This window comes from Oryctolagus cuniculus, chromosome 13 (genome assembly GCF_964237555.1).
Source record: "Oryctolagus cuniculus chromosome 13, mOryCun1.1, whole genome shotgun sequence".
NCBI lineage: Eukaryota > Metazoa > Chordata > Mammalia > Lagomorpha > Leporidae > Oryctolagus > Oryctolagus cuniculus.
In genome coordinates, this window is record NC_091444.1 from 56,405,584 (window position 1) to 56,433,136 (window position 27,553).

The window sequence follows — 27,553 nt, forward strand, 5'->3', positions numbered from 1 at the left end:
TCCACTTTGACCTACAGCTACCACTCCAGGAACTATTTGTCTTGCTCAAATTGTTCAAAAAATTTTCACTGCTGCATTTTGCTTCTTTCCCTTAATTCAGTTGATCTGATTTGCACTCAGTGTTCAAAGCATGACCCCAAGTTCCCTTCTTGAAGAAGTAATTGCTTACCCCTTTTTCTTGTCACCAACCACAGATCTTAAATAGGCCTTCAGTGTTGCCACATGGTAGATTCACAATAAATACTAGTTACTTGAATGAAGCATTTAGAACAATTACACATTTATTTCAACAACTGCCATAAACATTGAGTCATTAGATTCTGTATACTTACAAAAATTCTGTAAATCCAAGCAGCTATTCTCAGGGAATGCAATTGAGTAAGCAGAATATGAAGTGAGATCATTTCAAAGTCCTGGTTGAAACGCAAAGGATGTTATGACTGTATGCAATCAAACTGAACATTTTTGATGTAGGACTCATAAAAATCTTCTCCCTAAATTTCCCCTGAGAGGAGATTGTGTTCAGGGACTTTTGTATTTTATCTGAGGAAAAGATTAACTTTTTTTCCCCAGTATATTTTCTTTTTAAATTCTTTCTATTGCCGTGCTCTGCAAGTATACAACCATATTCTGCCTCATTGAAGGGTCTCCTGCTTATAACTACACGATCTTGAGTCTACCACTTTAATTTTCAGAACCCTCATTCTATCATGTCTAAGAAGCATTAACTACATTATCTGTATTACATAGTTGCTAGAAAATTAAAGAATGTCTATAAAAAGAATGCAAACTTTAATTTTTTAGTATGTGTAGAATTTCCCTTTCACCCCTTTTTCACCCCTAAGTGTGGGGTCTCCTGGTACATAAAGGCAATAAGAAAGGTTGAGTTTGGTTTCAAAAGTTTCTTCCATATCAGGAGAGGCCAAGGGGCCAGCAACTAAAGCCTGCTAGGTGAGACCAGCACCGTCATATGTCGGAAACTCACAGTAAATGAAAAATTAGTATACATTTTCCAAAATAATTTTTTTGTATAAGGAGCTTGTATCCCTTTTGAAAAATAAGCTGGTATTGGGGCCTGAGCCGTGGCTCACTTGGCTAATCCTCCTCCTGCAGCGCCAGCATCCCATATGGGCGCCGGTTCTAGTCCTGGTTGCTCCTCTTCCAGTCCAGCTCTCTGCTGTGGTCAGAGAAGGCAGGGGAGGATGGCTTAAGTGCTTGGGCCTCAGTACCTGCATGGGAGACCAGGAGGAAGCACCTGGTTCCTGGCTTCGGATCAGCGCAGCGAGCCAGCTGCAGCACACCAGCCGTAGCGGCCATTTGGGGGGTGAACCAATGGAAGGAAGACCTTTCTCTCTGTCTCTCTCTCTCTCACTGTCTATAACTCTACCTGACAAATTTAAAAAAAAAAAAAAAGATAAGCTGGTATTGGTGATTTTTTTTCCTCTGAGTGATACCTAATATAGGTTTTCTAGTTTTATGTCTATTTAAATTTTTAATAAAAGTTTTAGAAATTACACATACAATGCAAATTTTAAAGTAGCCCAAGTACAGGTTACAAAAAGATTTCCCGGAACTCTGCTTTCTAGTTCACAGACTTTCTGGGTAGGACATATCTATTGTTTTTCATGTCAGTCAGTATCTAACACCAATGAGAAGATACAGGCTGCTCATTATAAAACAGAGTAAAGAGTGTTTCTGCTCTTCAAAGGAAACTAATCTAACACACATGGCCAGGGGTGGCCAATGAAGAGGAGAAGCCAAATCCAAGCCACTTCACCCCATTACGTTGTGTCTCACTACAAAATCATTGAGGGGAAGATAATCATTTTGGTCCCATTGAGAGTTTTTAGTTTTCAGGGCTAACAGGATAAGCAAGTATATTTTGAAAAAGTGAATTTTGTAGAAGGATAAATGTCCTGGAAGAAATCATGTGGCTTTATGCCTATGACCCTTAACTAAGCAGCATAGGATGGCTGAATATGAAGGGGTTACTGTATAATTTTTTTTTAGAGCTTCAAAGGCTTAAAAATTTAAATCAACATTTATCCAGGGAGTTGCAGAAAACCATTTTTATACATGTGAATAATGTATTTGTGATCAATTGTTCTATTATTTACCAACCTAGTGATTTATTTGACTTCAGCATTTTCCTACTGTCACAGAATGTTAAAACTGGAAGGGGATTTTGCTTCTATAAAAATACAGCATTTTGGATAAAGATTCACCCCAAATCTTTCTTTTGAATGTGGTGAAGTACACATGAATAAAATGAATGTTTAAAAATGTGTGACTAAATGAAGCCTACTCAAAGGAGAACAAAAATGTGTATTCTGAGTTTGTATAGGAAGGGAATCATTCACCATCACTGGTATTTGGCAGATACTCAAAGGCAAGCAGGGCATTGGAAAAGATTAATAATGGAGTAAAGGAAAACCTTCAAATGTGCTGTGGTTGCAGGCTGTTGGCACAGGGAAGCTGCAAATGGTTTACAGAGCAATTTACCTTCTCTGGTTGGTCTTGAGTTCAAAGCTGGAGCAAAACTTGGGGAAGCTGGTAGTCATTGCCCAAATCCTGAGTGCTCTGGGCTCCATGTTGAAGAGCTTTTTGTTTGACTTCCCCGATTGCTTGCATGGATTGCGGGCCAGAGTTCTGTTGTCATATGTGCTTTGGCCATTGTCTCTTTTTATGTTCTGTCTCTCACAGAGAGACTCCTTCACAGAACAGAGATATAATGAAACCAGCATTTATTCTCAAGAAACTTCCAGTTAAGGAGAAAAGAAATAATACAACTACACAGAAAATTGTAATACAGAGCCTACCATAAGAAAGAAAAAAGTTACAATAACCACTCAGAAAGTAGGGCTGTCTGTGTTCAAAATATTACAGTCTTGGAAACCTACACAGTACTGTCAAGCATGTGTTCCATCAAGGAAGCAACACTGTTATTGCATCAAGAAGGGTTGTGAAGACCCAGAGATGCTAGATTAATTTCCTGAAATCATATAGCAAATCACAGACTTGAGACTTGAAATAAGATTCTAATGGACAACAACAGTCACATTCTGTCAACTCCTGGTTCTCCAAGTTGTATGTCCATGACAGGATCAGAGCAGGAGGGAGTAGGTACTATCTAGAAGTCTCCATTGGAATTCAATGCTGATCAAAGGGGAAAATCATCTTAAATGATTTGGCATCACTGCCATGGCTTTATGATTTTTTTTTTTTGACAGGCAAAGTTAGTGAGAGAGAGGGATAAAGAGAAAGGTCTTCCTTTTCTGTTGGTTCACCCCCAAAATGGCTGCTACAGCTGGTGTGCTGCGGCCTGCGCACTGCGCTGATCCAAAGCCAGGAGCCAGGTGCTTCCTCCTGGTCTCCCATGCGGGTGCAGGGCCCAAGCACTTGGGCCATCCTCTGCTGCCCTCCCGGGCAACAGCTGGAGAGCTGGACTGGAAGAGGAGCAACTGGGACAGAATCTGGCGCCCCAACCGGGACTAGAACCCGGGGTGCCGGCGCTGTAGGCGGAGGATTAGCTAAGTGAGCTGTGGCGCCGGCCATGATCCTTCTAACTATAAGAAAATAGGCCCAGCTATCTAGCAGTAAGTAAGACACATTCCTTATTGTTCATTGCTGTCAGCAGGAAAGTAGCCAGATGATCTGATGCCCTTGGAACTCAGGAGAATAACAAAATGTGGGGTATGTAAAAGAGCCATTTATTGGACAAGAGGTATATCACCTCTTTGTGTGTTAGGTTTGAACACACATTGCTTTGGGATTTTTTATAAATTAGTATACCACTTATCCAAATGCTTTTCTTGAGAACAAAGTAAAGTGAAAAAAGAGTTGCAGCTAAGTCCTGTGCATAGAGTCTTCTTTCATAGATGAATCAGGATATGAAGGATGAATCAGAAGTCACAATGAATTTTCAAAGCTGAGTGTTCATTGGGCTGGAAGTTGAGTATGACTGTTAAAATGCTTCTGAAAACCAAAATCTATTTTAACTTTATATTGCTTTGGATCAGTGGCAAAGGTACAGTTAAAGTGGAAATTCTTTTCCTTTAGCCTCTCATTTACTCATCAATTCTCAAAAGAATTATAGGAATTGAAAATTTTCAAAACCAATCCATGAAAAAACAAAGCCAGCAATGTCATGCAGAGAAAAAGGTCAAACTCGTCAGCAGCAGAAATCAATTTAAAACATTGGAAAACATGAAACAAATAAGGCAAACAAGCAAATCACTATATGCATACAGTCATGTGTCACTTAACTATGCGGCACTTACTGAAAAATGCCATGTTTTGTGATGTTTAACATTGTACATATCTCAAAGAGCCTACTTATGCAAACCTTGGTGGTACAACCTACTGCCATATGTAGGCTACAGGATGTAAGTTGTTGCTCCTGGGACCACGATGGACAAAACAACATGAGATTCAATCAAACACAAGTGAAAAGACAGAAAGTGATGCCATCAAGAGACATGATAAACAAAAGATGTACGAGGCTCTTGCCAGCATAATGCATAATACTGCTTTGCAGTCAATGTATTTTTTTTACATTTAAAAAATACTTTCATTTTATCTGAAAGTCAGAAACAGAGGAATAGAGACAGAGACATTGTCCATCTACTGGTTTACTCCCCAAATGCCTGAAACCAGGACTGGGCCAGACTGAGGTGAGGATTCAGGAACTCAATATTGTTCTTGCACATAGGTACAGAGACCTGTGGACTTGAGTATTATCTACTGATTCCCAGGGTGCACATTAGCAGAAAGCTGAATCAGAAATAGAGTAGCTGGGACTTGAACTAGATGCTCTAAGATGGAATGCAAGCATTCTTGGTTTTTTTTTTTTTTTTTTTTGTAAGTTTTTTTTATTTTTATTTTTGACAGGCAGAGTTAGATTTATTTTATTTATTTGAAAGGCAGAGCTATAGAGAGAGGTGGAGGAAGAGAGGTCCTCCATCTGCTGGTTCATTCCCCCAGATGGCTGCTATGGCCACAGCTGGGCCAATCTGAAGCCGGGAGCCAGGAGCTTCTTCCGGGTCTCCCATGCAGGTACAGGGGCCCAATAGCTTGGGCCATCTCCTACTGCTTTCCCAGGCCATACCAGAGAGCTGGATTGGAAGTGGAACAGCCGGGACTTGAACCAGTGCCCATATGGGATGCCAGCGCTGCAGGCCAGGGCTTTAACCTGCTGTGCCACAGTGCCAGCCCCGGGATGCAAGAATTCTAAGCATTAACTTCACTTTTGTGCCAAATACTTGCCCCAACTGATATTTTTATAAGGAGAAGTACAAACTAAAATAATGATAACCAGTGTAGAACAGTAAATACATAAACTGGTAATATCATTGTTTCTTAATATTATCAAGTATTCTTTATAGTACATAGATCTATGATGCTGTATTTATTTGTGTTTGATTAGCAGCATAGTAGGTTTGTTCACAAAATCATCTCCATAAACACATGAGTAATGGTTTAGGACAGGACATTATGACAGCTGCAACATACCAGGCAACAGGAATTTTCAGCTCCATTATAATCTAAAGGACCACTATCACATATGTAACCCATTTTTGACCAAAAATGGCATTATGCAGTGTGTGACTATTTTTAGGATCTGAAATAAATATTCTTCAGTGACAGTACTATATTTTGTTCTTTTAAAGTGCTTTTTCCTTACCTTCATGTTATAAATCTTTCTTTTTCCTTTTGAAAAGGAGAGCCACGGATGGGATATTAATTCTTAAAATAAGCCAGCTGGATGGGCCCAGGCTAAGCGCTACTCAAATAGAACGTGATGACAGCTGTAAGGCTATCCTTTTGATCCCTTTTGGTAGAACTATACAAAATCATTTTTAAGGTATCACTGGATCTTATTTTGCAAGGAAATTCTCTTAAAAGTAAATTACCTAAGAAATATTTCTTGATAGCTCATCGTTTAAAAATACGTTTTGCCCTTCAGCCTAAACTTAATCCAAAGCCTTCATAATTCATCTCAATAGATGCTGCGCTTCATGTGACTTCAAAAGTAACATTTCATGTCTTGACAGTTGGGTCCTGCCTGGAACAGTGCTCTTGATCTGGTTTCCTGAGGATGGTAAGCCCTAGTGGCATGAGACATCCATTGTATCTAATGTTAACTTCTGTCGGATGCTTTTGGAATGCTGCTACTCCTACCAACCTTGAACGAATTAGAAACTAACCCTTTGTGTGATATTCTGATGGGCTTGATTCAGGAATAACTCTTGAGAAAGGCATTTGGCATTGTCTTTTGTATTTTTTACAAAAGATGAGTCCAGCCCAGGAGAACCTGCATGTCAGTGAAACCAGTGGATAAGTCTCTTTTCTAATCTTTGGAAAGGACCTTACACCTGTGTTTCCTGATTATTGGAAGAAATGTTCAGAAATATTCAAGCAGGCTGAAGGTCAAAGTGCTGTCTTGTTTCCAGGCTGGGAAACAGAGGATCACAGGGGTGGACTGCCTGCTCTTCCAGTCAGGCATCTTGTTTCCCTAAATCGGAAAGTTTACCATGGTTTCCTACCTTGGTCATTGCTGTCAGAAAATTTGTCCCCAAATAGTTCCTTGCTCAATGCACCTTCCTCTCTGGTCCTGAGTCTATTGATGGTTCGCATGTCTGAAGCTTCCCTGTTGCAGACTGAATATTCATGTTCCCATCAAATCCCTATGTTGAAAGTTTAAACTCCAAGGTGATAGTGATAGGAGGTGAGGACTTTGGGGAATGATAAGGGTTAGATGAGGTCATGGAGGAGGGACTGCTGTGATGAGATTAGTCCTTTTATGAAAGATTCCCAGAGTTCTCTTGCCCTTTTCTGTCATGTGAGGGAAGACCAAGAAGGTACTCTTCTGTGAAGCAGGAATGCTTAAGCCCCTTTTCTATAGCGTGTGTTACAGCGGCCCAAAGAGACTAGAATACTACCTGGTGGTGATTAGACTCAAAGCCCAGTCTCACATTTATTTGTCGAATAAAGTAAGTGGAATAGAAAGAACAATATGAGAGCTAAAGATCCAGGTTCTTGTTATCTTTACCATTTGTTTACTTTACCAGTCATTGCTTTATTTTCTGAAATCAAGATTCACCTCCTCTTCAGAAGACCCTGAGTGGGAATATTTGGCACAGGAGTTAAGATGTTGCTTTGGATTTCCTCATTCCTCATGGGAATGCCTGTGTCCAAGTCTCAGCTCGTTCCTGATTCCAGCTTCCTGCTAATGCACATCCTGGGAGACAGCAAATGATGGCTCAAGTACTTGGGTCCTTGCCACCCATAGGGGAGCCTCCTAGGCATTGGGGGAGTTGGGAGATTTCTCTCTCTCTCTCTCTCTCTCTCTGATAAATAAAATAATAAATAAAAATGGGGGGGGGGATAACCCTGAGATCCAGACTCACTGACTTAAGGGTAATATTGGTATTAATACTTAATAGTTTTTCCAACACTTTTATATAGGTACCTGGTATTTGATCCTCAGGAACATGAGAAGTAACATTGTCTCTATTTAATGGACTAAGCTACAGAGGCTGAAAAAGGGTGACTTCTTCAAAATCACCAAGTTAATAGGCTCTTTAGCTGGATCTTAAACATTGCCTATTTTATTATTTCAGATCAGGTTGTTCAGCAGAGAATTTTCTGTTTTCTTTAGATACTTTGTTAACTCGAATTTTATATATTCAAATTCATTGCCAGACAATTTTGCTTATGTTTTGGCATCCCTTGCTCTGTTACTCCACTTTTCTCAGCGTTGTCCTCACCTTATATAGATAGTGCTGCTGGGAAGATTATTTAATAAATAGAAACCTTGTCATGCTGTTGGGAGGATTTTTTAATAAATAGAGACCTTGATAGAAAAACTATTAGGTCATCCTCTAAGAAAATGTCCCTGCTAATAAACATAGTGAATACATATCTTTCATGGAATGGTGCAACATCCTTTATCTTTCAATGTTTTTATTAGGTTGCTATTTATCCTGCTACCCAAGTCCTCCCTAGCCAACATTATAACCTAAGTAGGCTTGATTTGAAATTTCTTTTTTTTTTTCAGACTCAAAGTGCACATTTTATTGTTTGCAAAGTATAAAGGCAACATATTTTTGTGTTTATCGTTGTATATGTAAAATACATGTGCAAGTCCTTATCATTCAAAATTAAAGACTTCCTTCCACACCCACTTGAAATTTAAAAGACATATAAATCTGAATTTGAAAGTTTCTTGAGAATTAGGAAAATAAAAATTCTGGCTCCCAAGTTTGGCAAAACAGTGACAGGTTGTACTTTTAGGAATCTTTTTCAGTAACCTATATATCTCTAAACGTGTTTCGGTATATTGTCTTAAATCTTATCTCACTTGAAATTATTCCTTTTTACTGTACGCTATTCACTTGTCCCCTGTCCTTCCTGATCATCGAGCTGTTCCAACCAATGTGCCACTATTTTCTCAGTCAACCATAAAGGCTCCTTAGTTTCTTTTTAAGAATTCTACTTTTTTGATCCCACTTTCTCATCTCTTCCTGTATAAATGTGGGAGTCAAACTTAGTTTTGGCTGATTTTCAGAGACTGTGAATGGACATTTGATGTGGAGGTGGTTAAAAAATTTTATTTTTATTTGAAAAGCAGAGTCAGACATCTATACAGAAAGATATATGAGGGGGTGGGGAGAGAGAATATCTCCTGGATCATGCCTCTTATGCCCATAACAGCCAGGGCTGGGCTGGGCCAGGTTAAAACCAAGAGCCAAGAATTCCTTAAAGATCTTCCACATGGATAGCAGGAACTCAAGTACTTGGGCCGTCATTTGCTGCCTCCTGGGCACATTAGCAGGAAGCTTCGTTGGAAGTGTAGAGTACCCAGGGCTTTAACTAGACACTCTGATATGGGAAACTGTCATCCCAAGAGGTGGTTTAGTTTTCTGCACCACAATGCCTACCCTGAAATATTTTTTTAAAAATTTATTTATTTATTTGAAAGTCAGAGTTACACAGAGAGAGGAGAGACAGAGAGAGAGACAAAGAGACAGAGAGAGAGAGAGGTCTTCCATCTGCTGGTTCACAGATTTGGGCCATCTTCTACTGCTTTCCCAGGCCATAGCAGAGAGCTGGATCAGAAGTAGAGCAGCCCAGACTTGAACCCAGCACCCATCTAGGATGCTGGCACTGCAGGTGGCGGTGTTACCTGCTGAACCACAGTGCTGCTCCCCTTACCGAGATATTTTTAATAGGCACAGAAGAAGAAAAGAGGAACTAAACTCAATTAAGAGTTGTGTTGTCTCTCTTGATACTTAAGCATGAATGTTCCCCTTTAATGTGGTATATTAATGACATTCCTAGTCACAAATACGAAGTATATGAGTTATTTGATTGGGTGAACTTATGTGTATTTTATGGCTTGTATGTTACTGGAGGTCGTAGACGCCAAATTATAAGTTGAATAAAGTTTATATTTTAATTAAATAATCAGTGTGAAGGCTTAGTTTAAACGCTGTCTTCTCTTTGTGACCATTAATATCTGTCTTTCACAAATGCATCTGAATCTTTCTGAAACCATTTAGATTTTCTATAATCAAGCTGAATAGTGATGACTAATTCATCTGACAAGTTTGACATAAATAAGCTTTTCCCTAAGAGCTCAAAAAATAGTTCTCAGGTAACTCTGACCCTTTTCAGCAGTAAATGTGAATGTTTTAAAGCTGTAATAGAAAGGATTTAAAAAATGGAATGGTCCCTGAGTGCACAGGTACCTGGAAAACAATAACAAAGCTCAACCTAAGGGAGAAATCTAAGAGAAAGTGAATTATTAACTTAAGAGGAACACATGCAGGGCAAAGTCACAGGAAACTGACGGAAGCACCACTTGTTTTAAAAATTCTCAGGAAATAAATTTACATCCTGTGTGATGTTTATAGAATCATGGGAGTGGAGGGTTCTTTGGCAAATGTGATGACAGAGCTTGCTTTCAGGCAGTGTGGTTCAGTTTGCTGTCTCCATCAATTTATGGGGTTAACAGAGATACTCTTAGTCATTAGTGCATGCACATTCCTGTCCTCTGGTTTTCAGTGTAGGAGTGAGAAGGAATTAAGCCTGTAGACTTCTCCTCTGGCTGGCTGCATCCTGGAGAAGCATGGAGGTGTTGAAGGGAGAGAGGTATCGGGATTGGTGTGTGGTGCCCCGTGGTCAGCAAGCGTTTGAGTTTCCTTTATAGATTACCAGGCAGGACAGACCACTGTAGAAGTAACGTTAAGAAAGGGTGGACCTGTTATACCTAGGTATAGAAATGAGTGACTCAGGATCAGAATTTATGTTTACGAATATCATCAATGTGATAAGCCGGGTGTTAGTCACTACTTCTGAAACTCTAAAATGGCTTGAGGAAGGCAAGTATTAACTAAGAAGAGCTATGTGTGAATTCAGGTAACAGGCAATTTACAAACATAATTTATTACCTAAGGAACTGAAAACTTAAATAACTTAAAGGATTTGTGTGAATTTATGAACAACACAGACATAAGTGGCTGCAGAGAGAGTCTGGGATTTATATCAAAGCACTGACACATTAAAGTGATTCTTGTATTCCAAGGCTGTCATACTCTGTGGAGGTATTATGAGGTCCTTTTCTTTGCTGAGGATGTTTTAAAATGGCAAATTCAGCTAAGAGCCCCTTGACATCTTTTGTTGGTCTTCTTTGCCAAAATCTCAGAGGAATCCAGGGTGTGTTTTGTATGCTGTTCCTTTCTCTCTCATCAAATTCCATGGCTGCCTGTAGATATTTTGTAACTATTCATTGCTAATCTTATTTTAAAGCAAAAAAATTGGTCTATCTTTTGCCAAACACTCGAGGCTTCTGAATTTCAAGTTGATTCCAGAAGCTAAAAGAAGAGAAAAAAATCTGAAATCAAGCAAACCTGCATCAGTAACAAATGCACAGGATGGGCCTTTCATGTATCAGGTATTCTGGTCACCCTTCTTCAGAGGGAATTGATGATAAGACTATTGATTCTGTCCTCTAAGGTTATGAGATGTGACTAATAAAAAGGGATGTAAACAATGTAGTCTATTAGCTCTGACTTTAAAAGATAGCAACAACAAAAAGATAATTTCTTCATAGACCAGTTTAGTCGTTGAAGGTCTTTAGCAGTTAATTGTAAAGAATATTTACAGTTTAACAAGCAATTGGAGCTGTTTGATCATACCGTGTATGACAGTGTTTAAACAAAGGACCTAAGTTTTCAGATATTAATCCATTAAAATGAGAATTCTTAAATAATGCAAATAAAATATTAATAATTATAAAAGTAATCCATCCAACCCATCCTATGGTAAAACAAAACATTCAAATACATAATGATATACAAAATGAAAAACAGGAATCTGTGCTCCAGATAGAAAAAAATGATTCAAATCATCAAAGTATTCATAATCTAAAGAGAATGATATGCATTTATATAAATAACATACATAAATCATGTAAAGTGAGGTGATGGCAAGTATCACAAAGGAAATACAAATCAAGACCTCCAGGAGTTCCAGAGCAGCTGTGATTTTGTACATTTTGGGATGAGTGAGATAGGGCAAGGGATGGGAAAAATTCAGTAAGGAAGTAAAATTTGCAATGACTCTAGCAGTATAATTGGATTTCCATAGACACAGATGGAAAAAGGAACTGGCAGAATAGAGTTTTAGAAGGTGAAGCCGGGACATATTTCTGAGTGTGTTGGGAGCATAAAGTGTAGTTAGAAGTAGCAAGTTATCAGGCTAGAAAAACAGTTTGGGATCATATTGTGGAAAATTTGAGCGGCCATGTAACTTACAGAGAATTCATGGGATTGTCCAGGCAATGAAAATTTTGAACAAGAGGTGAATATTCAGACTTGTTCCTTAGTTAATTCTGTGATTTGTCAATGGTGGTTACAGACAAGAGCTAAGGAGTCTATGTAAGAGAAAATTGTAAACACATTATATGTGAACTAAGTTGATGGCAAAATTAGAAATGGGTTTGAGATTAATGAGGCATCTTTTGGAGAAGTTTTTGGTTGAAAAGAGAGGAGAGAACAAAGGATTCCAGCACAATTCATCATTCTGTGCAAGAGTCATACTCAGTCCCACTCTGAAGCCAAGGATGGAGCATGGACTAAGATATTCACATCTTAAGTTTATTCCTGCCTTTTCTATCTCTTTATCCTGCTTCTCCTCTATGATCAGCTTAATCTTATCTTTTCCATAAACCTTTTCCATAATTTTTCAGGAGATGGTGACAGTTCTTCTATTTGAACTGTGACTGCGGTAGTATATTGGTCATTAGACTTCTTTTGAAAAGTGAGATTACTCCATATAGGAACAAAGATTCCTGAAACCTGTTACCCTGAATACATGAGTATTTGACATATTTTGCATTTTCTACCTTACAGGCAGATACTACCATGGCCAAAGATCACCTATAATTAGCCAAGTAACATATTTGGTCACATTATTTCCTTTTTCTTTTTTGTATTTCTGAAAACTCCTCCTGTCTTTTTGCTTAACTAATCAAAATTCTTTGCTGTGTCACTTCTTTTCTTTGACTCTATAATTATACAACAGTCTCTTTATCTCTTTATTCCTCTTTCTTTTATACAGACTACTTTTATTACATTTTTCTACTATATAATTCTACCCCTGTGTTTTTCAACCAATTTTTCTTTTAAACCAAATGATAATGAACATCAGTTTTTTATCTGTCAAGCCCTTCTTCCAACTCTACTCATCTTCCGTATTATAAATCGGAGTTTTTGTCCTAAAATTCAGGAAGGGAAACAAAGTGAGAAGTAGTTTCTACTTGGGTTCCTGGACTGTAAACTAAGCTCAGATGGCATGGACAGCAACATTTGCTACTGTGTGCATTGGAAAACTCAGAGAAGACTGTGGACTTTGGAAGGCAGTAGCCAAGAGTAGCTGGAGGAAGCAGTAAGAATGTGCTGAAGGCAGATAGCCTGAGACCTGGTCATACCTTCTTTGAGTTATATGAAACATCCCATGTTAGGGGCAGGCAGTGGGCATAGTGGTTAATCCACCACTTGGGTTTGAGTCCTAGCTCTGCTTCTTAATATAGCTGCTGATAATGTATACCCTGGGAGGCAAGAGATGATGGCTCAAGTATTTGAGTCTCTGCCACCCATGTAGGAGATCTGGAATAATTTCTGGGATGTAGCTTCTTCCTGGCCTAGCTCTGTCTGTATGGGCGTCTAGGGAGTGAAACAGCAGATAGGAGATACATCTTTGGGCTTTCTCTCTTCATCTCTTTTTCAAGTAAATAAAATAAATTTTAGAATCTTTTTTTAAATCTCAAAATATTTTCAACACATTTCTTTGTTTATTAAAATCCAAGTTGGGATTCTGTCACTTGAAACCCAAATAATCCTAACAAATACAATGGCTATCATTTATATTTATCAGTTTATTTATTTTAGGTAGTAATAAGGTAATTGACATGGATGAAATGCTTTATTTGGAAAATAATAAAACAATATCCATAATTCAAAAGAAAAAGTCTTATTTCTGTAATATCACAGAATCTCTAATTTTTAAATTAGTTATTTTTTAAAGATGAGCTAAGATAGAGTTACATATAATAAGTTTGTACCAGTTTAAGTTTTGAGTTTCATTATTCATGAAAATGGCAACTTTTTCTTATGGAAAGAGTAATTCTGCATTAGGATACTGATTGTCTATAACATGGAGGAAAATTGTATCAATTAGAAACAGCTATAGTTGAGTTATTGCAGCAGAAAACAGTTTATGGTATACATTTTGATCTCATTATTCTTTTTACCTTTCATTAGAGCATGACTCTGCTTTCACTGCTGAATTCAAAGTACAAATCGTTTTCTTCCTTAGAAAGACTTCCTGAAGGGAAAAGGATCATAGACTGATTCCAATAATGTAATAACTACCAACATCTAATTGCTTAGAACTCCAAGAACACTTTAGCAGCCATTTCTCCCATTTTCCTATCTGGCACTTAGAATGATGGTACACACCATAATTCGGAAGCATGTACACATAAGAAAGCTCATTGCATGTGCTCAAATAGCCCCTCATTTCTGTCTCCAAACGCCTGTGCTTAATGGTGGATTACAATGAAATGTTGGGATATTTGCTTTGAAATTTTGATTGATTCATTTCTTGTTCAGAATTCTTGAGTACAAAATGCTTTAGCTTTGCTTCTGTGTTTTGCCTACAGTCAGAGTGTCTCTGTAAAGTTAGTGGCTTAATGAAATCAATAGTAATGATATTGTGGTAACGTTCTGGCAAATATCGCTACAAGTAAATTTAATTAAGCTCCAATTGTTGTTTAGAACATTGCAGAACTATAAAGGTTTGCAGGCAGTCATGCAGCTTTTGTCAGATGTGGGAGCCTTGTCTGGCTGGGGCCCTCTTGAATAATTAGTAACTCTTTTCTAAGATGTGCTTGCATAATGTATTCTCCCTTTCATTCCACCAAGTGTGCGGGCGGGGACTGTTTAACCTGAGTAGTGTTTGAAATACATCACAGGAATGAAAGTGACATCTAAACCTTTTTTTTTTTTTTTTAAATAAAAGGCTACTTGTGAATTCCTGTAAAAAGAGCTCTGTGCTGGAGTTCAATAGCACTTTTCATCTTGAGAGTTTACACATGCTGATGAACTTGAGTATCCATCTATAAGCAGGAAGACAGCCTCATAAATAGCCATTGATTCACTCATAAAGTGAAGGAAGAAATTTCTCTAATATGTGAACTGAGAATCCCTGCATGAAATGGAACAGAAAGAACAGCAGTATGTTAGACTGCTGCACATTGCTCATGCCTGAACATTTCTGACTCTGATAACTTTCTGCACCAAATACTAAAAAGGAAGACAAGTATTTCAAACATTTCAAGACCAAATATTAAATTAATTTCACTTTTGTTTTGAGTCTCAGAAAAATCAAACGTTTTTCTTAAATATAAATTCAGAAATCCTCATTTTTTAAGAAAAATGAGCCTTCCTTACAGGCCAGGCAATTTATTTATTAACAGTGCAAACATGAGAGGTAAGATTTATTCTCTAAGTATCACATCTCAGGGAAAAGGAATGCTTACATTACTGAAGTTAAGTTTAAGTGTCTATGATACAAGTATAAACTCTTGCACAAATTGAGCTTTCCATAGTCTCAAAACTACTTTGCAAGAGATAGTTATTTTACTGTTAAAATTTACTGGGTTTACTTTATTTATTTGAAAGACAGAAGGAGGGAGGAAAGGAGAGAGAGAGAGAGAGAGAGAGAGAGAGAGAGAGAGAGAATATCAATCCCCCATTCACTGTCCTCTGATTCACTTTCCCAAATGCCAGGGATGGGCCAGGCTGAGGCCAGGAACCATAACTCAATCTGGATCTCCCACGTGGGTGGCAGGGACACCACTTGAGCAGTCACCTACTGCCTTCCAAGGGGCACTTCAGCAAAACCTGGAATTGGGAGAGGAGCTGGGACTCAAACCCAGGCACTCTGATGAGCGATACCAGTATCCCAAGAGGCAACTTAACCACTACATCAACTTTCTCATACTTAATGAACTAGTTTGCATAGAAATAAAAGATGAACTTTTCAAGGAATACTCAATCCAATTCTTTTTTTTTTAAGAACTTTAGGAGTCAAATTTATGAAGGAAATATGGGAGCAATGGCATTTTTTTTTTTTGTCAAAAATGGATGCAGTCTCCTTTCCTCCTTTCTTTTAAATACAGTTTCTCATAGCTCACACAATTCTTGCTTAAATTCACCAACATTCCTCCTGACTGTTCTTATCAAATATCCTATATTTCAGGGGCCCAGTCTTCTACAAGAAGTCTAAGATGGAGCTTATCCATAGCCCTCTCTGCCTACTTAAAACTTAGCAATTGATTGAGTCTAATAAAATAATTTTGCCACTGGACCACAACTGTGATTTTCTACTAGAATGATGAGGGAGGAAAATTGTGTTGATGCCATAATGGTGATGGTGATAGCATTCCTATAAACATTTAATAAGAAGTCTTTTCACTAATCTTCACCCCGATATGATGTATGCTGTTATTTTTATTTTTATGTTCATTTTACAAATGACAAAACTGAGTCTTAGAGTGGTAAATTAACTTAAACATTTAGCTTGTAATTAGCATGGCCAGATTCAAATTCAGGTCTGAACAGGGTAAATGCCTGCTGTTAATCAACACTGTTAGCACTGAAATTAAAATGTGTTGATGGTTTGAAGCAAATGCATTTGTAAAGATGCTCCTCAATGAAATAGCCTCAGGATTTTGTCTCTGACAACAAATTGGCTCTGTGACTTAGTGAGGACACTTACTCACTTCTGAATGCTGAAGGTTACTTCCACACTGAAATAAATCTTGCAGTTCATCTCTTTCTAGCTTCTTGTTTTAAAAGTGAATAAGAAGAGATTCCTAGAGAGCTTTAGGGACCCATGGCTGCCATCTCTTCTGTCAGGAGTCCAGTGTTCTTTCCTCATCCTAAGAAACATACAGGCTTGGGGGAGGAAAAACATACTCTTTTTTATTGAATTTCTTTTTTTTTTTTTTTTTTTTTGACAGGCAGAGTTAGACACAGAGGGAGAGAGAGAGACAGAGAGAAAGGTCTTCCTTTTTCCGTTGGTTCACCACCCCCCCCCGCCCCAAATGGCCGCTATGGCCATCGCGTTGCGATGATCCGAAGCCAGGAGCCAAGTGCTTCCTCCTGGTCTCCCATGCAGGTGCAGGGCCCAAGCGCTTGGGCCATCCTCCACTGCACTCCCGGGCCACAGCAGAGAGCTGGACCGGAAGAGGAGCAACCAGGACAGAATCTGGTGCCCCAACCGGGACTAGAACCCGGGGTGCCGGCGCCACAGTCAGAGGATTAGCCTAGTGAGCCACAGAACCAGCCAAACACACTCTTTTTTAATATATATTTTTAAAGATATATTTATAAAGATATTATTTATTTATATATATTTAAAGATATTATTTATATTATTATTATTTATATATTTAAAGATATTATTTATTTGAAAGAGTTACAGAGAGAGTAGAGACAGAGAGTGGGAGAGAGGTCTTTCATCTGCTGCTTCACCCCCCAAATGGCCGCAGAGGCCAGAGCTGGGCTGATCTGAGGCCAGGAGCCAAGAGCTTTTTCCTGATCTCCCATGTTGGTGCAGAGGCCCAAGGACTTGGGCCATCCTCTTCTGCCCTTCCAGGTACCTTAGCAGGGAGTGGGATCAGAAGTGAAGCAACTGGGACTCGAACTAGCGCCCATTTGGGATGTGGGCCCTGCAGGGTGGGGCTTTAACCTGCTGTGCCTCAGCATTGGCCTCCACTCTATTTCTTTATAATGCAGTGGCACCATACTGAATATGTAAGTACAGACACACAATCAGCATCCATATCTGGCTCTTCTGTGGATTCAACCTTTTGCAGATGTAAATAAAAGAAAATTTTCTTCTGTTCTGAATATGTCAATTTTATTCTTGTCATTATTCCCTAAACAATACAGCATGAGACTATTTACATAGCAGTTGTATTGTATTAGGTATTATAAACTATCTAGAGATATTTAAAGTGTATGGGCGGCAGTGGATGGCCTAACAGTTAAGGGTCAGTTTTTTTTTTTTTTTTTTTAAGGTTTATTTATTTATTTGAGAGGCAGAGTTACAGACAGAGGGAGGGAGAGACAGAGAGAAAGGTCTTCCATCTGCTGGGGTACTCCCCAAATGTCCACAACAGCTGGAGCTGTGCTTATCTCAAGCCAGGAGCCAGGAGCTTCTTCCAGGTCTCCCACATGGGTGCAGGGGCCCAAACACTTGGGCCATCTTCTGCTACTTTTCCAGGCCATTGATAGGGAGCTGGATCAGAAGTGGAGCAGCCAGGACTCGACACAGTGCCCAGTTGGAATGCTGGTGCTGCATGTAGAGGCCTAATCTTCTATGCCATGGCACAGGCTCCAACTAGTCAGTTTAGGTTATCCATTGTCTATGCCAGAGAGCTTGGACTCAGCAACTGACTCCAGTTCCTGATTCCAACTTTCTGTCAGTATAGACCCTGGGAGACAGCTGATGATGGCTCAAGGAGTTGGATCCCTGCCACTTTTTGGGAGACCCATATTGTGTTTCTCATTTCCCCAGCTTCAGCGTGGCTGCGTCTCTGCTGTGCAGGCATTTGGGGATGAAACAATGAATGGGGGTTCTCTGAATCTCTGCCTTGCAAAATAAATTAATAAACAAACAGATAAACAAATAACTATATGGGATGATATATGTGCAAAGATTATATGCAAAAACCCCAGCACTCTGTGTAATGAATTTTGTATTTGGGGATTCTAGAACCAGTCCCTCAAGGATAATGAGGGACAACTGTCTGTGTATATATATTTTTTCTTTTGAAATAGTTGAGTAAGTTGAGTGTTTTGACCTTAATTAAATTATCCCATGGAGTTTTAATATTTATGAAGATTTCATTTTAGAATCTCTCAACTCTCTTGCTCTCAGGCTTGCTGTTAGTTTGCAGGCTTTTAACTTTGTCCTTCTCACCCTATTGTTGTAATTGTGGGAAAGCAGATTGTTAAGCAAGTTTAAGGCATGCTTAATGTAAAAATGAATTTTCTGAGTGAACCCTTGAAGGAACATCAACAGATATGAAGGGTGTGCTTTTATATGTTGCCTTTATGACCAGTTTTTAGAAAGTAGATTGGTTTTTGTCTTTGTTATTACTTGCTTCGTTGTTGTTTGTTTATTGCTTATCCTGGTCCATGGCAAGGCTCGTGGATAAGGAATATCTGGATAAAAAAGTCTAAATAGAATGCATATTTCTCTGACCACATTTTCAGTCTAGGACACAAATCCTAAAATACAGAGTTCAAATCCTTCTATTTTCAAATAGTGGGCTCTGAAAAATGGAGGATTTTGAGATACAACCACAGAAGTCACTTTTTAATTTTTATTTTTTAAATATTTTATTTATGTTATACAAGTTTCATGTATTTCATATGTACAGATTTAGGAACATAGTGGTACTTCTCACCCTACCCCCACCCCCCGCCCATGCTCCCACCCTTCTTCCACCTCCCTCTCCCATTCCTACTCTTAATCTTTACAAAGATCTAGTTTCAGTTTACTTAATGATCATAAAGTCACTTTTAATTCCCAGTCTCCTAGTCTGACTCTGTGGAAACCCAGTGAACAGGGAGGTGTTGTGACATTACAGAGAAAGCGCCTCTACTCATAGTCATGCATTTTCACTCTGTCCCTAAGCAGAGGTGATGGATGCTACATCCCTGGGTGATGCAGTGATCAAAGTGGGAGTCAGAGAGGTTTCTATGACTGTCTAATCCAGCAGGGTTTAAACCATTAAGCAGATAATGTGAGGGCTTAGGGGCTGATACTCGGCAAGGCAAAGCAGCTTATTCCTCATTTCTGAATTCTGTGTCAGGGGAATCCAGGGCAAATAGGAACAGAATAAAAGGTCATGAGAGTCTATCTAATTTCATGTTTCTATACTTAGATATCTTTATTCCATGATAAGTGACTATTTGGTTATTTTTTTTATTAGGAGGGGGGAGGTGGGGCCTGATGAAAAAACGCCTTCCTTTCCTATGTGAATTCTGAACTGAAAAACTCAGCCAGGTAGAATGGTGCATATGAGGTCACAAAATCGCGTTGACTGCTGGCACCGCTATTATGAAAGTGTGCTGTTCACAAGCACCCAATCCTGAGCAGACTGGCTCACTACTGGGGCTGGCCTCTCCAGCCACAGAGTTGGATGTGGGTTTCCACCTGCCCACAAAACGGAATGAATCCCATTGGCCAATTTCACTTTCCCGACTCATTTCTGACTATCTGATAGGTCAGCCATGATCCCCTGGAGTAAGTTAGGAGCAAAAAGGGGGGATTAGGTAACAATGTTCGTTAAAAGAAATGTGAGGCTAACAATAAGAATTCTCAAGTATCAGGGTGCTTGAACATTTGAAGTCTAATACTGTGCTATCTATGTATCAGGCTTTATAAATATTGTATCGTGTAATCTTAAAATATTTTGCCCCATGCTAGCTCTAACCCAATCTCTGAGAAAACATTAGGAAGGGATTATGATTAGTATTGCTATCACCATTTTATGGATGAGGAAACTGAGCCCTAGAGATAGTATATAACCTGGATAATAATTCGAAGGCCTCAGACTCAAATACAGACCTATCTTTAAAACTCCTTCTTCTTGCGTGTCCATTTATTTTTTAACACATATCTAAGCAAATTGGATTTTTTTGTTGCAAACCATTCTACTTTGTACTTGTTGAATTATTTATTTAATAGAGGATTAAGCCTATTATTATAAAGTACATTGAAAATTTGTTGTTGAGGGGCCGGCGCTGTGTCACAGTGGGTTGACGCCCTGGCCTGAAGCGCCGGCATCCTATATGGGTGCCGGTTCTAGTCCTGGCTGCTCCTCTTCTGATCCGGCTCTCTGCTATGGCCTGGGATAGCAGTGGAAGATGGTCCATGTCCTTGGGCCCCTGAACACTCGTGGGAAACCCAGTGGAAGTTCCTGGCTCAGATAATTCCTATAGGCCCTTTATTCAGCATTCCTAAAAATTATAATCTTACATAACCCTAGCCTATTTATCAAAACAGCAAATATGCATTGGTATAACAGTATTAACAAAACCACAAACTACTCAAATTTCATCTTGGCTTTCTCTATTGATTCTGAATTTTTCAAGGTCAGGGATAGTGTTTTATTCATTTTCATACCAGAGTACCCAGTACTAAATCTGGCCTATGCTCAGTGCTCAGTGATTGTGGGATGAGTAAATGGATAAGTGTGTTTCAACTCTCCTCCTACTACTTAGACGCACAGGGGAAGAGTCACTTGAGACTATGAAATGAATGTTATTCAGAACCAAACTCCACATTAGACTTTGAAAATTCTCAAAAGCAAAAGAGTAGTGTACTAACAAGACTTAAAGGGAGCTAACGTATAATCCACTAAATGGACAGAAAGCTCAGATGCTACGTTTTTCTTGTGTATATTTTCATGTGTGTATGCATGAATATGTCTGCAGTCCATTGGTGTGGCTATGTGTGTGTGAGCCTGTGTTGTATGAATGTGTGTATTTATATGTGTGTGTGTGTGAGAGAGAGAGAGTGAGAGAGCGAGAGAGAGTGAGAGAGAGAGAGAGAGAGTTCCTATCATACTTTAAGTGCCTGTGCAAGAGAAGCAGCAGCTGCTGGCAGTCAATCCTGAATGTCCTGGCAGGTTGTTCTACTTAAAACATTAAACCAAATCACAGAAACTCTCTTGCTTTTTGAGGACATCTAAGCAGGTGTTGCTAAGGCTCCTATTTTCTGTTACATTGAGTTCGGTAGAGATAAAGTTAGTGAATATGTGACAGTTGCTTTTGACAAATTCAAAAGTGAATGCTCTTTTATCCCAACCTTTGTAACCAAAGAATATGAAACTAGGGAAGAGGCAAATTCAAAGCATTCAATTTCTATTAGTAGCTTAATGGACCCCAAAATTGCCATTTTTCTGTTTTCTTCCACTCCTGTTAACCTCGCTTTAGATAATAATGTGATAAAGTCTAGAAAGACATTATTCTCAGTTGGGTAGCAAAATTTGTTTACAAAATTCTTATGGTAACTGATTTATTTGAAAAAGTTTAACTTTTGAAAGATTTTAACTATTTTCCTATTGTTGTTTAGATGGAAGACGTCATAGCACGCATGCAAGATGAAAAGAATGGAATTCCTATTCGTACTGTCAAAAGCTTTCTTTCCAAGATACCTAGTGTCTTCTCTGGTGAGTTTGCATTCAAAGCAGATTATTTTCTTCAGCACTTTTCACATAACTGTTTAAGATCTATTCCATGGGGCTGGCATTGTGGTGTTGCAGGTTAGGCCTCAGCCTTTGATGCTGGCATTCCATATGGGTACCAGCTCAGGACCTGGCTGCTCCATTTCTGCTAATGTGCCTGGGAAATCAGCAGAGGATGGCCCAAGTGCTTGGGCCCTTGCAGTCACTTGGGAGACCTGGAAGAAGCTCTGGGCACCTTGCATTTGGGGAGTGAACTGTAATTCTGCCTTTCAAATAAATACAATTAAAGATATTTAAAGTATATATATTCTCGTCATTTACTTTTGAAACTCTCTTTCACTCAATATTCCAAAAGTACTTAAAAAAATCCTGAGTGGGGCTGGCACTGTGGCATAACAGGTAAAGCTGCAGCACCAGCATCTTGTATGGGCCCTTGTTGAGCCCCAGCTGCTCCACTTCCAATCCAGCTCCCTGCTAATATATCTGGGAAAGCAGTATAAGATGGCCCAAGTCCTTGGGCCTCTGCACCCATGTGGGAGACCTGGATGAAGTTCCTGGCTTTGTCCTGGCCTAGCCCTGGCCATTGTAGCCATTTAGGGAGTGAACCAGTGGATGGAAGACCTGTCTCTCTCTCTCTCTCTCTCTCTCTCTCTCCCCTCCCTTCTGTGTCTCATGCTCTGTAACTCTGGCTTTCAAATAAAAAATAAATCTTAAAATAATTAGAAATAAGTAAAATATCCTGGGCATGTTTATCATGAAAATAAAACAAAAAATCTCCAAAGCTATGGCCCTGCCCTAAATTAGTTGGTTAAGAAAGAAAACTATGATATAACATAAAATAACATTATTAATATAAAAATGTGTGAAATGATGTTACGTCACTTATACATGGAAGTTAGGAAGCTGAAAAAAATCAAAGAAAAATCAGCTCCAGTGCAGCAGTCACCTTCAGCTGTGTAGAGCTGGGCAATGGCCAGGCTGGAAGGAACAGGGAAGACAGGCAGGGATAAATAGAGATGTGAGGACCTGGGAAAGCTAATCAAGGGAATCTGATACTTATATATGGGGCAATATAGACACATTCAAAATTTTTGCAGAGTGTGTTATGATAAGAATGCTTGCGATGAACTTTCAGCAAGGACGACAGTCACAGTGCTGGTTGTAAGGCTTCTGAATGATAGTTTGGGTATAAGTTCTCATATCCAGGGACTGAAGGAAAAGAAGGAGAAATCATGAGGATTTGGTGAATAACTGGGCATGCAAGATAGAAGGGATATGGCCCTCAATTTTTTTTTCATTTTTAATTGAGAAATAAAGGAATTAGTATTAGAAAGAAGGAAACTCCCTGGGTTTGATTGGAAGTGACTAGAGAAACCCAAGAAAAAAGTGTAGAATAGTAAGTTTAAACTCTGTTCTCTGACCGCATACAGTGAGGAAGGCCTGGTCTGGGGACTGAGGCATATGCCGGGGCCTGGCCTAGTCCAGTTTAGGGAAGATTCTAGGTCAGTTGGATCAGCACCATAGCTTGTGGTGGGAGGGAACAAAGCCTCTAGCAGCAAGGATTGGGATTAAGGAGACTGCTACTGAGCATAGGGAAAATGGTTGTCTAGGTTTCCTCACACGGTTGGTTATGCTTCTTCATGAACCAGAATCGAGGGGGAAGACTAATAAAGACGACTTCAACTTTGGGAAGAGGAGAAGAGTCAGAGCTTGAATAACAATTTAGCAGGTCCAGGTGTTGATGTTTGATTGCTGTGTTGCTCTCAGAAAAGAGGGAGCTTGGAGCAGGACAGAGCTACAATGGAATGACATTTTGCTCTAATAATTGTCCCTGTTTCTCTCTCTCTCTGTGCATTTGATTGCAATTTCTTGCTGTTCCTTGACAACACCTTGTATATCCCACATCTCTTTCCTTTCATTATCCTCTCACTTCCAGGCCATCTGTACTGTTATATTCCATCCATTCATCAGTAGTCAGCTCAGAGAAGTCTTTAGTGATAGAAATGCTGAGGCTTGTTTGTCTCTGTGTTCTCATAAACCTTGGTTTTTGTCCACATCCTGTAACCCCAGATAAGCCTTAAATTCCCTGCAGTCAAGGACTCAGAGAGTTAATATCACATCTAACAACGAATTTGAAAATATTACTCCTATTTTGTTAAGACAATAAAAGGGATGAGATTATTTACTTCAAAATTTGGGCTGATGAATGCACTAATGTGCCTGTATGAACTGGGATTTGTGATCAGTTCAGCTGTGCAGAGCCTATATGATGACATTCCAGTTCAGGGGTTTTATGACAATATACAAGGTCATAGAAGGGATTTGTTTACGGAATTAAAAATAGAGTGCCAGTTTGAGTTATTAGTCTATACGTTGCTATCTAAAGTTTTTGTCTGATTTCTTTAGGAAAGCATGCCTCAAAAGCAACCTACTGGAAAAATTCTTGACTGACAACATTATTATCTTAATTGAAATGTGGGATTGGCACTACAGATTGAAACTGGGCCCTGAAATCTCTGAAAATTGTTTTAATGTTCACTAATATATAACTAATATGGTAGCTATTAAATAAAAAGAATATAAATCATATGATTCATGTTAATCTAATTAAGTTCAACCAATCCTAGATTCTTTAGAAATTTTTCAGGATCTGTCCACAGGTTCAGTTAGATGCATTGCTGTGTATTTAACTTGTGTGTATTATAGCTGGTATTTATCAGAATTTTTATAGTAATTTCCCATACAATAGAAGTCCTAAACCCCATCCACTTACCTAGAAGTGTTTAGTCCTTTTTAATAATATCCTTTTTGAAGCATTTTTTTTTGTGGTCCCTATGCATTGTTAGTTTCTCTGTGACTCTTTGGCCCAATTTGTTACCTCTGTTTTTTTCCTTCCTGGTGTTTTCTCCTTTTCCCTTCTCTCCCTGAGCCTGTTTTATTGAAAAGCTGCTAATGAAACAAGAGATTTGCTACCTATATCACCCTTAATAGAATCCAAACCTGTGATGAAGACCTGTGATGTATGCAAGGAAAATAATGCAGTTGTTGCAGACAAGAGCCGGTCCTTGCTGTGAAATGTTCCACGGGGAAGTAAAAATCGCAAATACTTCCTGACACCCTAATACTCTATACATGATCCTTGGACTGATGATATAAGCATTTCTTGGAAACTTATAAGAAATGCTGTAGCTGGAAACCACTCCAGATCTACTAAATCAGAACTTCAGTTAAAACAGGATGATTAAGAAGTATTGCCTTGACCGGCGCTGCGGCTCAATAGGCTAATCCTCCACCTGCGGTGCCGGCACCCTGGGTTCTAGTCCTGGTCGGGGTGCCGGATTCTGTCCCGGTTGCTCATCTTCCAGTCCAGCTCTCTGCTTTGGCCCGGGGTGCGGTGGAGGATGGCGAAGTGCTTGGGCCCTGCACTCACATGGGAGACCAGGAGAAGCACCTGGCTCCTGGCTTCAGTTCAGCGCGGTGCACAACTCCTAAGCCAAGGACCTTTGCAACCTCTGAGATTGATGAGGTCAAAAGCTGGGTTGAGGGATGGGCTGTTCCCAACTCTACCTATGCTTCAAAGGTAAATACATGTCATGGTGGCCAAGTTATTCCCATATATGCCTCAAATAAAAACACCTGTACTTAGAAAATATGATGTCATCCTATCTTCCCCCAATTTCTGCAATCTAGACACAGAATGATACCAAAGAATTAGATTTCAAATATACCTGACAATAGTTCTTTTTTTTCCTTCTAAATGTGTTTCTTTCATCTAAAGCTCCATGAGTTTTCTAATTCTGTGGTTTTGAAGTTGTTTATTGAAGCCTTCTGGTTTCTGTGGTCCTGAGACTGAAGGAAAGCTCTGCACAGATCCACCCTGCTAGTCAGGATGGGAAACATCCTTGGGTGAATGAATCACAACACCCTTGTTTTGTTTTCCCCTGAACCGCCTTCTCAGTTGCTGAGGTATCTCAGGCAGCTGTATCAGTGGTTTGTGACTTAGTGCCACAAGGCCAAGGGCTGAGATCAGCGGAGACACTAACCAGAGCTCAACCCATCTACTCTCTCCCTCTCTCTCACCCTTTCTCTCTCCCTCTCTCTCTCTCTCCCCCCTCCCCCTTTCTTTCCTGGAACTCTGTTCAGATTCCCATAACTTCAGTGAAGTATGTGTGTATTTGTATATGAGTGTGTGTGTGTGTGTGTGTGTGACTGAGATGGTGTAAACCTGGGGTCTGGATCATGCCTGTGGGCAGAGAAAAGCAAAGGAAGCCTGTTTATGGTCTGAGAACAGTAAACAGTAAGGAAAGAGAAACAGAGCAGATGAGGCAGATAATGCTGGGTTCCTGGTGGCTTTGCAGCTCTTGCCCCTGTCTGCAGGGACACAGTCTTGCAATCTGCAGGAACTACCCTCTTGTTTCCTCATTTCCTCCAAGCCTCCACTGTAAAACATTTACCACATTTACTGTGTTCTAGACTTCCTTTTTCTATTTCAAACTTTCCCCACACCACCGTTTATTCAAATTGCTACCAGGAGTGATCTCCCATAGCACATGTTTGTACACAAAATCCTTATGATTTTAAAAAAACATAAATATACACAAAAATTATAAAAAGGGAATTACCATTTCGGGCTGTACTAAATGCTGATCTGGAATATGGCTAAAATAGATTAATTGGGGAGGATCTTAGGAACACAAATTTCCAAACTCTAGTTGCTGATATTCTGATGCATGTGGACAGACATGAAACCAGGGAATTGGTGTTTTTTAAGTGATTAAAATATATAGGATTGGCCAGCGCCGCGGCTCCCTAGGCTAATCCTTCGCCTGCGGCGCCGGCACACCGGGTTCTAGTCCTGGTCAGGGCGCCAGATTCTGTCCCAGTTGCCCCTCTTCCAGTCCAGCTCTCTGCTGTGGCTCAGGAGTGCAGTGGAGAATGGCCCAGGTCCTTGGGCCCTGCACCTGCACGGGAGACCAGGAGGAAGCACCTGGCTCCTGGCTTCAGATCGGCGCAGCGCATCGGCACATTGCACTGGCCATAGCGGCCACTTGGGAGGTGTACCAATGGAAAAAGGAAGACCTTTCTCTCTGTCTCTCTCTCTCTATAACTGTTTAACTCTGCCTGTCAAAAAAGAAAAAAAGAAAATATATATATTGGATTGACATCTGCTACCCTAATGCATTCTTTTTTTCTTATTTTATTGAAATATAGTGTATATACCAAGAAATGCACATAAGTGTACAGACAAATGAGGTGGTTTTTTTTTGTCATCTAATCACATTCATAACCAACACCCAAATTAAGAACAAAGTGTTACCAGTACCCCAGGAGCCTCTACTATTCCCTGTCTCCATTTCTTCTTCTTAACATGTGAAATGAGTATATTTTCATGTACATGATATGAAATAGTGAAGTAGTTTTTGTAACTGTATATCTAATGATATAATAGCCACACAATTTTTATCCTCTCTGTATTAACTGCCACAAATAAGAGAAAACATGATATTTATCTTTTTGGATCTGGCTTATTTCACTTAGCATAATGTTCTCTACTTTCATCCACTATGTTGCAAATGTCAGGATTTTATGGCTGGCTAATATTTTGAGTAATATTTTATCATGTATATACCCCATATTTTCTTTATTTGATCATCAGTTTGAAGGTCATCTGGGTTGATTCCATATCTTAGCTATTGTGAATTGAGCTGCTAAAAACAG

The 27,553-nt window shown here is 39.4% G+C and overlaps 1 protein-coding gene across 1 annotated transcript in view; it reads left to right on the plus strand.

Annotated features, from left to right (window-relative positions):
- Positions 1–27,553, plus strand: part of RGS7 (regulator of G protein signaling 7) — a 495,913-nt gene that overhangs the window by 226,321 nt on the left and 242,039 nt on the right. The window contains 1 exon segment of the mRNA XM_051821475.2: positions 21,724–21,820. Within this exon segment, the coding sequence (XP_051677435.1) occupies positions 21,724–21,820 (97 nt within the window).